Here is a 13,861-nt window from a genome sequence, read left to right as displayed (position 1 = left end):
CCTTAATCTGAATTAATAATTAATTTTAACACATAATTCGTCCTACTGTGCAATTTACTGTTAAGCCATAAATTACGACGATCTAACTCGGTCAATTCACCAAATTACAAAAGATATTGAGTGAGAGAATACAAAATCGGACATACGTTGGTTATCGTATCGACATGTAACTTTTAAGCCCATGTAAGGTCATCAGTAGTATCAGTACACCTACTTTGACGAGATTTTTTTATTTCAAAGTTGACCAATTATTAGTGCTCCTTAGTGCCCTTAATTAACAATCAAGAAAAATGTTTAGCTCCATCCAACCTTACTATATTTGCTTTATCAATGTCGCAACGGCATACGTTACTCCATTCAAGAAGCCGCACAAACATTGGCAAGCTCACGTGAAAGTCAATATCTGGTAATTAAAAGGTAAACATCACATAGGTGCAAACGTATGACAAATGTTAGTCAAACCCAGATTTGGTGCAAACGCGACACTGAGCTTTGTTTTTCGTAAGTCATGTTTGCGACACTTACGCACCGGTGTCTCGATTTAACCGCAAACTAAATGTTAAAACACTATTGTTTTAACATTTAGTTTGCGGTTAAATCGAGACACCGGTGCGTAAGGTACCTATGTACCTTAGGAGAGACCACACCGCCTGACAATGACAACCATACCAGTGTAAGAATATGAAATCATACTTAATGTTGGTTATACTCTTATCGAAACGTTATAAGGTATAACGTATCAAAAACAGTCAAACTATTGCCTATATGATAACTACCCAAAAATAAATACTTAAAAGTAAAATGTAAATAAATAAAATAAAATAAATGTACTCTTAAATCTTTAATCTTAATGTATTTTGATAACAACCCGGTCCTCTATTGAGAAGTGTACTCAAAGTCACTTCACTTGGTTGTCAAATCATTCTCTCGATGTGTACCTAAGTAAGTATACTTTTGTCATTGAAGATGAAGACTAAATAAATGTTTGGCGGTGAAAGCAAAAAAATGTCTTTGGGACGTTTGCGGTTAGTTGAGTAATTTTTTAGCACTCTGAAAACCTCTACCGTACCTTCTGTAACTTACGACCTTGACTGATGAGTGATGGCTCTAATTTAACTTTAAAGTTTTGCCGAGTATCAAATAGCACGTATCAAGTACCACGAGGAGCAGCATATGCATATGTTACACAACCTGCCTAAAAACGTTTTTCATAACATGTAAATCATGAGGTTACCAAGATCAATTTGTATGAGGATTATGGGTTAATAACATGTAAAACTGGTAATTTACATAAAAAATAGTCGATTTCATTAAGTTCATCAAGTGCCTACAAGAGATCAAGTATTCACAGTCTCCCAAAGGCAATAAGAAAAGTTGCGTGAACATATTTAAAAGAAAATCTACAACATAGAGAAAAGTTCACATAAAATATAAATACAACAATACATGCCTTCGTCAGGATAGATGGAGTCAATCTGTTCGCTCTCAACGCTCTGCAAGTTATCATCCTCAGGCAAGTCCTGGTTGTCCTGCAGCACATCTCCTTCGTGCCCCAATTCCCTAATAGGCCTCGCTTCAGGCTGCTTCGGCACCGGCAGAATATCTCGTATAGACGGCGCCCTGACGTTGTGCCGCGCCAGCCCCAACTTCTTCTGAATAAACGCTTCGAGGATCTGCTTCGTGATCTTGTTCTGACGCGATAGCTCTTCGAAATCTGTGGAGAAAGGAGAAAGATAGATAAAAATGACTGCGCGGAAGAAGTGGGCTCGTGACCATCGACAGATAAGGTGACAGTTAAAAATTCAGATGTCACTTTATTAACCGATGGTAAGAAAAGAAGAAGACCCAAAGTAGGAAAGGGAGGCCATTTTGAAATCGATGTCATTTTTATCGTTTCTCCTCACTCCATACAATAATAAAATTATTACTCGTCCTATTTTGAGTAGTCTAAGTAAATTAATTAAACTCTCAAGAATTGCCTCAGCAAGCGGCATAAATGTTCAGTAAAGGACAGAAAGAGTTTGAGTAGAGACAGATTTTTTGGCAGCGTGGGATGCACCAATTCTCACTGAGTGATGACCTTTAGAAGGACTGTTGGCAGTAGCCGAATAGATGACGTCCAAGGTTGATTATTTAACAAGAAAAGAATGCTCAGCAGTGGATCGATTATCTTGTAGGTTGATATAAGAAAGATGACGATAAGAAGAATCGCTGATTAATGAAGTAGTTCAAAAACAATCTTGATTTCTGTTTCTAGTTTTATCAATGTATCTATTTGATTTCCAATTAGGTACATAACTGGGTGTGCTCAGATGGAACGTCTCGTCCTCCATTGTTAACACACTCCGCACGTATCAGACAATAGCGTTATCTCCCGATTGGTCTCAAACCACTTGGTGAATGCGAGGATGTTTCGTAAGCAAATAATTAAGGTAAAGGATATGTTAATTTTAACAACAAACTTGTACTTGTATTGTATAAGCAAATGCTTCCGTAGGAAGTTTAAAGACCTATTAATTCTGTTTAGGGCCATCTATGATGCCCTTCGGAATTGTATGGAAGGATAATTAATAAAGCTGATGTTTGATGATTAATTGCAACATCGTGTTGATGGGAAGAATTGATAAGGTCTTTTGGTACGTAAGCGACCTTAACATTCATATTTGTATCGCATTCATTCACGACGTTTTTTACGTGTGTGTATGGTTGATTTTAATTAGGTTGATAGTTATCTGATTCAAACGGATATTAATTCTTCGTGTGTGGTTCAGGGTATACAAAGCGGAAGTTAATGTATGTAGATCATAGGCAAGAGATTAACAGTAAAGGACACAATACGCATTGTTTTTATCAAATAATAAAATTACTTTCAATTTAATATATTTCTAACTATTGAAGTAGAAGATCAAATTGCCTTACATTGAAGTACATTCAATACACAGATAACAAAGAAATAGAAATCTTTAACCTTAAGATACATGCAAAAGATATGGAACAGTGCCAAATGGAAGAAAAAACGTATCTATGACAAAAAATATCAGACACCTCACCCGTTTGAAATTGAAAATGTTATATAAGGTAATAACTCAACGACAAAAAACCCCGAACACGACTACTTTCTTATTATTTATTACTTTATTAAAATTGTGTTTTTTGTATAACATTTGCATTGAAATAAAATTGCTGAAGTGTGAGGTTTGCTTAAAGTCGAAAAATATTTATATTCATAAAAAAAGCTTAACTATTAGCTTACAAATAATTACTTATGTAATGAACTGCAGATATACAGGGTGATTCAGGAGACGTGAGCAGGACTAACACTGCGCATTTCGTAAATTATAACCAACTGTTTCGTATCAGTATTAGTGAGGTTAACGTTAATTTTCTAGTCGTGTTGAAAAAAAAAAGTTATTAATTTATTTACGACATGCATGGTCACCCTACAATCAGAATAGTAAACTATCGATATTCTGTGTCAAATTTAATGTCATCACGGTCTGGTTACTTTTGAAAACTCGTATCTCACTCAAGTTTGACAGTTTATTTTCTTCGTAATCATAATGCTGTCATTACGGTTAAAGAGGTTTTATGTTTATTAATTAGGTCTTGTAGGGTGACCATGATTGTAGAGAATTAAATTTGCCTTCGCCAAAAAGTAAAAAAAATAGGAAAAAGTGTGGTTGTTTCACCTAAATACGACGGTGATCGGTCAATTATCAGTTACTGAGTATGCAGGATTAGTCCTGCTCACGTCTCATGAATCACCCTGTATGTGAACCTTCATTCATAGAAGTTTGTTTGTATGTGGGTCAACTATACTTATATTTTAGAAATTTTGGGATCTTTAAATTCTTTATTTCAGATCAGGTCATGGTCCATTTGATGCATTGTGGCGGCGTAAAATAAGGAAAACCCAAGAAAACAAACAATACCATAAACAATAACTTAAGCTTAATAATGAAATAAAATATCTCATCAAGATATTTCCATAAAAGGGGTAAATCCTCCACAAATCATATCCAATTGCAATTACAGTCCCTGCATGATACTTGTTTGGTTAAAATGTTAATTTTAGTGACATGGAAGCGAGCTTGAAGTGCCACATAATTTCTTAAAGCTGTTTATTACTGACAAAGTAAGGAAATGACGTTTTATATACTTTGTTTACAGTCAAGATGCTTCTTAATTGAGACATTGAATAATTGAGGGCCGTGTGTCTGTGATGTTAAATCAAATTTTCCTTTAAGATGGTGCAAGAAGCTGAATTTAATTCTCTCGTTTCTTGCTCTTTCATTTTCAACACGTTGCTTCCAAGTTCCAAATAATTAATGTCATCATTTCAGCCTGTTGTCGTCCACTGCTGAGCTTAGACCTCTGTTTGTGTATGCCACTTATCCCGATCCTGAGTTAGTGTCATCCAGAAGTGTCTCGCGATCTTTTAAATATCTTCCACCCAATATTCTCAACAAGCTAGTATGGTTCCAAGTTTGTCGATAATGTAATAAAGCGGTTAAAACTGATGTACCTACGATTAATCATATAGTTTAAGAATCTGTTTAAATGATCCAATCAATTCAATTTATAACAGCTTCATACATAGTTTTACGTGTACGAACTAATACTTCGTGACTTCCGATCATAAACAGTGAGTCGCGCCTAGTTCGTTACGTTAATAGTATTTTCGTCACTATCACCTGACAATTATATCTATCAACTTTAACTGACAGACGAAGCAAGCAATAATCGTCTTTCTCCCACGTTGATAAGCACTAAACCATGTTACAGATACGTTGGTGCTCGTATGGTTGTTTTTGATCCGTTAATTTATTGCGTTCGTGCCTGGCCGAATGTTTTATGACATAACGAATGACCGGTGTGATACGTAAGGTCAATAGGAACTCGGTGCTTCATTTCAAGTGTTCCATTCATCTGTAAAAGCTCACGAGCCGCGATATGAATTTCCGAGGGTTATTGACATTGACATTGATTCAGTGACGTTATTGAATATCTTGTTTATTCTAAGGATTTTTGGGAGAAAATGCAAATAGTAATACGAGTATGTGGCAGTCAGTCTCTTTAAGGGCTATAAATAGCTTGCTGAAAAGATCGCCGCATTTGCTGCGTATAGCCAGTTGTATTGCATTCGAATATTATAAGTTTTCGATTTCCCCATAAGTTAACTTGCTTCAATCTTTTTGGAGGTGCGTGAGCAAGGGCGTCGTCAGAGGGTGGTATAGAATAAAATGAAGGTGTACGAACAAGACAACCGAAAATAAATGGCGTCGCAGAAGAAAAAGAAGATAAGGAGATCATGTAACACTAACTCAAACTAAAAAATGGTTGACTTAAAAAATAATAAACAACGCAAGTTATACTTTTGCGTTTCGTATTGTTCGTGCTGTACATTCATAAAATTCTGAGAATTCAGGCCAAGTGCAAGAATAACTTTTCCCAATCGCTGTTGATACGTAACTGTTGTCATTGAGCTAATGACGTAATGCATTACCTAGTCTTAGGCGAAATCTTATTAGTAATAAGTTATTACCTACTTGAAATAACTGCATAATATTATTTACAAGTTATTATTATTTACATTTACTAATGCCAAGTTAGTATTAGTTAGTAGAATGCACAGAGCTATTTTGATCTAAGTATAATTCTTTAAACCACTTCATGCTTTTAATACTTAATTATCAATTTAATTTGGGAAGGTTTCTTTGGGAGTTCCCTTTTTGTTCCTAGCGTGGAAACATTATATGCCTTCAATTCTTTCGATACTCTTGAACTTTCCGAGCTGTTTGAAATGGTTTTTTTACTTGGATCTAACTTATCTTTCCGTTTACTTTTATGGTCACTTAGCTGCCCTATGACCTACCCCTGTTCTTATTTTACACACATTTAATAGTGACTACATTAAAAATTAACTTCCAAATGTTAACAAACTAGAGCAAAAAGAAACTAAAGTTTTAATGGTTTACAAAAACTTATTTACATGTAGGTACTATAATTTAACAAGCACATCCATTACGTTGAAACATCGAATTGATGCAAGAGGCCTATTCGAACTTACAAATTGATGGCAATTTTATCTCATTTTAATATCATATTGCTCGTACTTTCATACCTATCAATGCGAACGAGATGCGCTGCGAGTAATAAGATAGGTAGCTATCAACAATATTTATTTAGGTATTTAAACTTTATTGCACAAAAACTAAAAAATGTCCAAATGGCGGACTTAATGCCCAAAGGCATTCTCTACCAGTCAACCCTAAACAGAGATGTGTACAAACTACCCTAAAAATGGTGCGAGAAGATAAAAAATATAATGAATAAATGAGAATGGTCGATTTTATATAAATTAATATTATGGGACAAGATGGTACTAGATGACGATATATTTAATAAAAACTAACACACGTCAGGAGTAAATATCCTCTTATCGGACAAATAAAAGGACTCAATGTGATTCGAACCCATGAATTCGTAAGCACTACCACAGAATAAATAATAGTACTAGGTACAGAAGACTCACTCTCTAACAAAACGCGTCTGCTACGATCGGGACAGATATGGCCGCTAGGTGGCGACAGCTTTACGCGCGGCTTATGGCTAACCACCAAAATTGGTGTGGAACGGATGTACATTTAGCTACAGCGACGAAATCGCGGAGTGAGCCACGCCTAGCACTACCAACTAACGACGAACTAAACGTTACAGAGGCTCTGGAGGAAACCGTAAAACATAAAGAGAGTTGGGTTATGAATGGGGAGAGAAGGGGGTCTCTATTGTTTCCCAAATAGTTTTAAGTCATAATGTATTGTTTGTCCGAATTTTCGTTAGTCATAATTGGTTTTTCTCAGAAACGCCTAACTTTTCAGGATTGCCATAAAACAAACCTAACCTAACCTAACCTATCTATAGAATAACCTAGAGAAAATCCTGAAAAGTTAACGGTTTCAGTTTTATGACTAACGATAATATGACAAACAATACATTATGACTTAAAACTTTATGGGAAACAAAGGGACCCCGAGAGAAGGTTTGAGAGGGGGATGAGAAGGGATTTTAAGGCTACTGCTACAAAAATAATGTATTCCAATTTAAAGTGGGGCTATAGTAATACGCATAATAAAAAAAAAATCGATCCAACAATCTTCCAAAATCACCTTTGTATGAAAAACCCTCTCACCCCAAATACGAGGCACTACGGGGTGAGGTGGGTTTTCCTCTTTATCGTCAAAGTTATGAAATGGAACCTCCCAAAATAAAATACAAACTAAAATACAAACGTCCGAACCACTTATTATATACACCATTCAGTTTTCACATGTAAAAATAAAATTTTATCGAGGTTTGAAAGTCAAATTTCACCCAACTCACCCCATTTTACGGTAATAAATTTTAAGTTCGAATGTCGCTCCAGGATTGTATCGACTCGCATGACACCGATAACGAGTATCGTTTACAGTTTACACTGGGGATCGATTAACTCATCGATACATGCAAATGGTCGATCGATAAAATATTGCATCTGATCATATCAGGGAATTAACGTTTTTCGGAAATTGTTTTGCCGATGGCTGACTTTAAATATGGGCATGTTCACATAAAGTGTACGATTAAGTTACAGATATTTAAATAAGGCTGTCAGTTATGTAAATATTTTTAATGACATTGAGACAAACAAGCATTCAGCCCGGTCGATGACAAAGGCCGAGCCACACCGGCTTGCGTGTGCGTGACGTGCGCGAGTGCGTGCGCCAAAATGTTGGAGCCGCACACGCACACATCGCGCAAGCGGTGTGCCATCTCTCATAAAGATCTGTATACTACAACGCCGCACGCGCACGTGCACGTCACGCACACGCAGCCGGTGTGCACAGGCCTTTAAACGTACCTAGCTATGGAAACTTACAATTATGTATATAATTAAAGGACTCACAAGTGCATTTGCGATTTATGAAAAATCTGTATTTACACCTCTTTTGAGAAAAAATCCACAGTAAATAGGTACAGTTTATAAATTCTAAACGTTAACCTTCCATTACCATGGTTGAATTTCGAAATTTTAATGTCATTTATACCAACAAATCCAACGACAAAAAACAATAACAAGTACGCGATTAGTCATCCATGAAGACCGTTTTGTTTACAGTCTTACCCGTCTTGTTAATAAATGAGTAGGTACCTAGACTTTTAGTCGATAAATACTAAAAACTTATACGCGTATTCGGGAAACGAGATACTTAATCACAAGATCTAGAAACGATATAGAGATCAACTAGAACCTCCAATTTGTACTAATGAAGAATGTTATTTTTCCTGTTTTGTTTTGTTTTTTGTACAATAAAGTGTTTTACTACTACTACTACTAGATTTACATTAGATATCGCCTAGATGTGACTTGGATATCTCAGTCATAACTTGTCGAAATCGTTCAAGAGGGCCTCCAGAATCGCGGAAACGTCAAATTTGACATATCTATCTTACAAATATCTTTAAATTATCCATATCGTAACTTGTTGAGGTCTAGTAGAGATCTAATACATTTTCAGAATCGAGCCGATAGTTCACTCTAATTCGCATAAAACACATTTGCTCTCGACCGCCACAAGCCTTTCGAAGCGCTGAATTTAATCTAGCAGCTCTAAATACGACTTTATTACTAGAGTAATAAGGGTTTTAAAATGTAACGTTGATAATTGGCGATTCATTGCGTAAGGATCTTTGCATCAGTGAACTTGACCTACAAGCCTTGGTATTTACCGACTAACACCTTATTTAGACAGTAAACGTTAATTACTAAAACGCCTATTTGATTATACCTATTACTCGTAAATAATAGACAGAAATCTCGGAATGTTGCGGAGAATCGATAAACTCAGTAAATACGTTCAGTACACTATGTCAAGTATTTAAGGTGCAGGTAAGGTAGGTATAGTTAGCATCAATAGTAGTGGATGAAACAACGCGCCAAAATTATCTGCCCACCTATGGCCCCCTATAAATCTCTACAGCTCTCGTTCAAAAGTATTTTTTCTACATATAGAGTCATACTCATATCTCTTTTTTATAATCATTTTCTGAATGGCAGCACACACACACACACACACACACACACAATCGCACCGTACAGTTAAGACTAACAGTATTCTGCCGGCAAACTGATTTTCTCTAATCTTTTTACATTATACAGAAATGCAACTAGGAAAGCGCTAAAATCTAAAAAAGATATACATATTTATTTATAATACTCGATAACGAATAGGTATTTTAAAACAATAATAAATTTGCTAATCCGAGAAATAATAACGTATTAGTCTAGTATTGTTTGCATGCAATTAAATAATGTAACAATCTCCCACCGCGAAAATAAATATATAATAACCAGAAAGAATAGATAGTATAGAGGGGCCCTGTCATTGTAAATTTTGTAGTCAGAGTAAATTTACTGCCATCGTCGTGTGTCCATCGAGACACGACTAAAACTCAAAACGAAAACGTATAAAACTATCAAAAAAATTTATATACCTATATGGATAAATTATTTTATTATTTTTATATCTTTTTGATCCATGTTCATTCACTGATATCTATGTGATAAAATTGTTAAATATGAAACTGTATCGTCACGCCATCTAGCTAAGCATAGGCTAAAGGTGTGTGCGGCATCTATCCGAGAATGACTTTTTCTTGATTTCCGAGGCACGTTTTTTCCTCAGACTTCATTCATCTTATACGAAGTTACATATGTCTTTGATACAACAAACCACCACCAACAGTATAAAACTCGACACGTGCTTCGCCTCTCTACGAGGAATCATCAGAAGATGCTGGAGAAGATTAACTTACTAAGTAGTTTATTTATATAAGGACAACAATGTAACATAGAACAATGTGTAACATGAGACGAACGTAGTGTTTTTGGCACGGTGTCGTTACGTCAGCAACGAGAGAACTCCGTCCCAGATACTTCCTAATTACGGCTAAGTGTGGGTACGGATGTAGGTGAATGGAGGATAGGGTGAGGGCATAGAGCTGCGGGGCGTTTCGGGGAAGCTTACATAAAGTAGATTTTGATTTATATACAAAGGTGAAAATTGATAATACACGCTATAAACTAGCGTGAAAGGAATAGTTCTACACGTGGCCCGAGAAAGCGAAACGCTACCCACGCCCTACGACAAGAAATCCACGTTTTAGCTTAATGAGGTTAGACTGCCGTCCCAGACACTTCCTAATTACCTATGGCTAAATGTATGTAGGTACGGATGTAGGTGAATGGAGGATAGGGTGAGGGCATGGAGTTGTATAGACAAATTGGTCAAAAAACTTATTTAATCGTTATAGGTAACAATTATAGTGTTCGCAAGAAATTTGCCTACATTTTGAGGTCCGAGGAAAGGAAATAAACCCCTTATCTTATCTTATATCTTATTGTTTTCGGGGGCCCTTGCCACTTGGGACACTTCGACCCATAGGGATCTTTTGTACAATTACCCTCTAGAGAAGATCCGTCAACTACTCAAGAGCTTTTCCCACCATATCCATGTGTCGGATGATGGAGCTCGTGGGTAGCGTTTTAAAGTCCTTTGGTTTCAGATATCCTGCTCCAAAGTTCTTCATTCTTTGTCTGGCGAGGGCACGATATTCATATTCACCATTTATTCTCTTCGCCACACATACGACAGTCGGTGTTTTCAGAGTGTCCCCTCTTGGCCAGAATTCCTTTGACCCCGTAATGGCCAGTAAATACCCGCGTTATGATTTGGAGTTGTCTTTTGCGAAGTTTCCAAAGCTTTTTGCTCCAGCCGGAGTCTAATAAACCTCTACAGTTCGTCTTTTTCAACCGAGTCTTGTGAAATCTTGTGAGGAGGTTCGAATATGGATTTTTAGACGATAAAAAATCCTTTTGTTTTAAAAAAAATGGCGGAATTGGCTGGATCATTGAGGTTTCCGAGGTTTACAACTCACTAAATCATTAATAAAGAATGACGTGAAAATTCAGGGTAGTCGCGTTTCCCGTCAACATATCCATGGGGTGAGATTGCAGGCTGGACGCGCGCCAATGTCCGCCTGAGATAACGGATTGGGGGCAACCACCCTTCCGGCTATTGTCCCACATTATTTATACACACGCTTTTAAAAGCTTTTACCGAGATCTTCTGCAAACTATTCCGATGCACTTTGGATGAAAATAATGTAATGTTTGGACCTAGAATTGAACATAAACTAAAATAATACGGAAAAAATGAACAGGTAAACAAACTATTTTTTTTGTTATACAACAGTAGGTAGGTACTCTATACGAACACTTCTAAAACATAAGAGTAGGTAAATAAGATGAGTTCAATTATAACTTTTTATATTATGTGTGTGTTCTAGACACGCGGCAGCGTGTCAAGCCAAGTTCAAGCAAAGGAACTGGCTAGCCAGCGCCAAGTGTAATATTACACGAACCACTTGGTGCCACTTTTGACCCGTCTATAACTCAAAACATCTTTTAACGTAAACACATAAAACTACGTGTGTTTAATTATATCCATAAGGACATCTAGAAGCCCAAATTTCATGAAGCTAGCTCAAACGGTTATAAAGATATGAAGGTCAAAAAATCGTAAATTTTAAGACTGACTGACATACCTATAGTACCTAAACCTAACCTACTTCCAGATGACCCAGAAGGATGAAATTTGGAATCCAGCTCAGTTATTGTGTGAAAGCGTAGGAAAAAATCTAAAAATTAAAAAAAGTTATAAAATAGGGGGGGTCCCCATACAAAAAAACCATTTTTTATTGTGACTGACATATAAGTACCTAAACCTAACCTACTTCCAGATGACCTAGAAGGATGAAATTTGGAATCCAGCTCAGTTATTGTGTGAAAGCGTAGGAAAAAATCTAAAAATTAAAAAAAGTTATAAAATTGGGGGGGTCCCCATACAAAAAAACCATTTTTTATTGTGACTGACATATAAGTACCTAAACCTAACCTACTTCCAGGTGACCTAGAAGGATGAAATTTGGAATCCAGCTCGGTTATTGTGTGTAAGCGTAGGAAAAAATCTAAAAACAAAAAAAAGTTAATTAATAGGGGGAGTCCCCATACAAATTTCTTTTTTATTGTGACTGACATATAGTACCTAAACCTAACCTACTTCCAGATGACCTAGAAGGATGAAATTTGGAATCCAGCTCGGTAATTGTGTGTAAGCGTAGGAAAAAATCTAAAAATAAAAAAAGTTAAAAAATAGGGGGGGTCCCCATACAAAAAACCTGTAATACGCGCTAAACAACCGGCCAACGGTGTGTCGTTGGCGGCGCGAGGCATCACATAATTAATACAAAGAACAGAAGTAAAAAACATGCAGCGGAAACACAAGAAAAAACATTAAATCTCAATACCTGCCTAGTTTTCTTTACAAAAAGTATTGATATCCCATCAAAAACATAAATGTAAAAAAGGAGAGCCAAGTTCAATACAAAAATTATGCTTGGCTGTGGGGTTCGCCGCAAAAAGAATGGAGATTTAAATAAGTGCCAAGTTCTATGCAAAGTCGAAATATGTATTTATAGGAACAAAATAACATTATAAACAAGTATTAAACTCTATTTCTTTGCTTTATTGGATACCTATAACAATTGCTGTTATTTAAAAAAAATGTGAGATCTTAAAGTAGGTTAGATTTGGCTTGGCCAGTTTTTATCAGAATTACAAAATATATATGTTGAATAACTTTATAAAATGACTGATGTAATGAAAACTGGCCAAGTCAAATCTAACCTGCTTTAAGATCTCGCATTTTTTTAAATAACAGCAACTGTTATAGGTATCCAATAAAGCAAAGAAATAGAGTTTAATACTTGTTTATAATGTTATTTTGTTCCTATAAATACATATTTCGACTTTGCATAGAACTTGGCACTTATTTAAATCTCCATTCTTTTTGCGGCGAACCCCACAGCCAAGCATAATTTTTGTATTGAACTTGGCTCTCCTTTTTTACATTTATGTTTTTGATGGGATATATATCACTCTTTTAAGCATGTTGATATCTTAAACGTTGGTGCAGTGGTTCTTTCTAGCAATTTCAGGCAATACATACCTACTAGTAATATTGTGGCTATAATTAAATTTGCCAATTGGCCAATCTTGATTACACAGATTGGTATATGTATAAATGATGATTGATGACAATTAGCAATGTGTGTCTAATTTTATGATATCGGGGGGCACGGCAGTGCCCCCGCCAAGTCGAGCGCGAAGCAAACACTGCCGTACCATATTTACTGGAACCATTTCGCCGCATTTTCAGGCCCCTATTTGAGAACCTCTGGATAAGACCAGAACGAAGAAATTTTGGTCATCCAGTAAGCTATAATCACATACTTAAAATCCAAAATTTCAAGTCTGTAGGTCATTTAGTTCCGAAGTTAAGCGAAAGCAAAGTTTCGCATTTATGAAACTCACTCATGATCATCAGAATAGAACTAGTACTTCCCATAAACTCAGAGAGCTGAAATTTGGTACAGAGTTAGGGTTTAATGGCCACATAAAGGGAAAACCTAAAAATATTGCAATATCAGTCACGTTTTATTAAAGATCTAAGAACTGCATAAGTAAGTTTGTAATCCCATATAAATATATGATATTACAAAGTTACTGTTGCAGTTCCTACAAATAGTAGGTAAAGTAAAGTAAAGGTACTCTACGATGTACGATGTGAGTATGAATGAAGATATGTTTAGTTATGATATGTGTATACATACATAGTATGGGTATGAGTACCCGAAAAGAAGGACTGCCTACAAAAAGAGATGAGATCCCATCAAAAACATTACATGTAAAAAGGTGCAA

General features: G+C 36.0%; 1 protein-coding gene across 1 annotated transcript in view; it reads right to left on the bottom strand.

Moving 5' to 3' along the window:
* Window positions 1-13,861, bottom strand: part of LOC134668851 (macrophage mannose receptor 1) — a 139,973-nt gene that overhangs the window by 42,775 nt on the left and 83,337 nt on the right. The window contains exon 2 of the mRNA XM_063526321.1: window positions 1,451-1,714. Within this exon, the coding sequence (XP_063382391.1) occupies window positions 1,451-1,714 (264 nt within the window). The remainder of the gene's footprint in view (window positions 1-1,450; window positions 1,715-13,861) is intronic.

The sequence above is a fragment of the Cydia fagiglandana genome, chromosome 11 (assembly GCF_963556715.1).
Source record: "Cydia fagiglandana chromosome 11, ilCydFagi1.1, whole genome shotgun sequence".
In the NCBI taxonomy this organism is placed as follows: domain Eukaryota; kingdom Metazoa; phylum Arthropoda; class Insecta; order Lepidoptera; family Tortricidae; genus Cydia; species Cydia fagiglandana.
The sequence above is the reverse complement of the archived record's forward strand: the minus strand, read 5'-3'. Positions and strand labels throughout refer to the sequence as shown.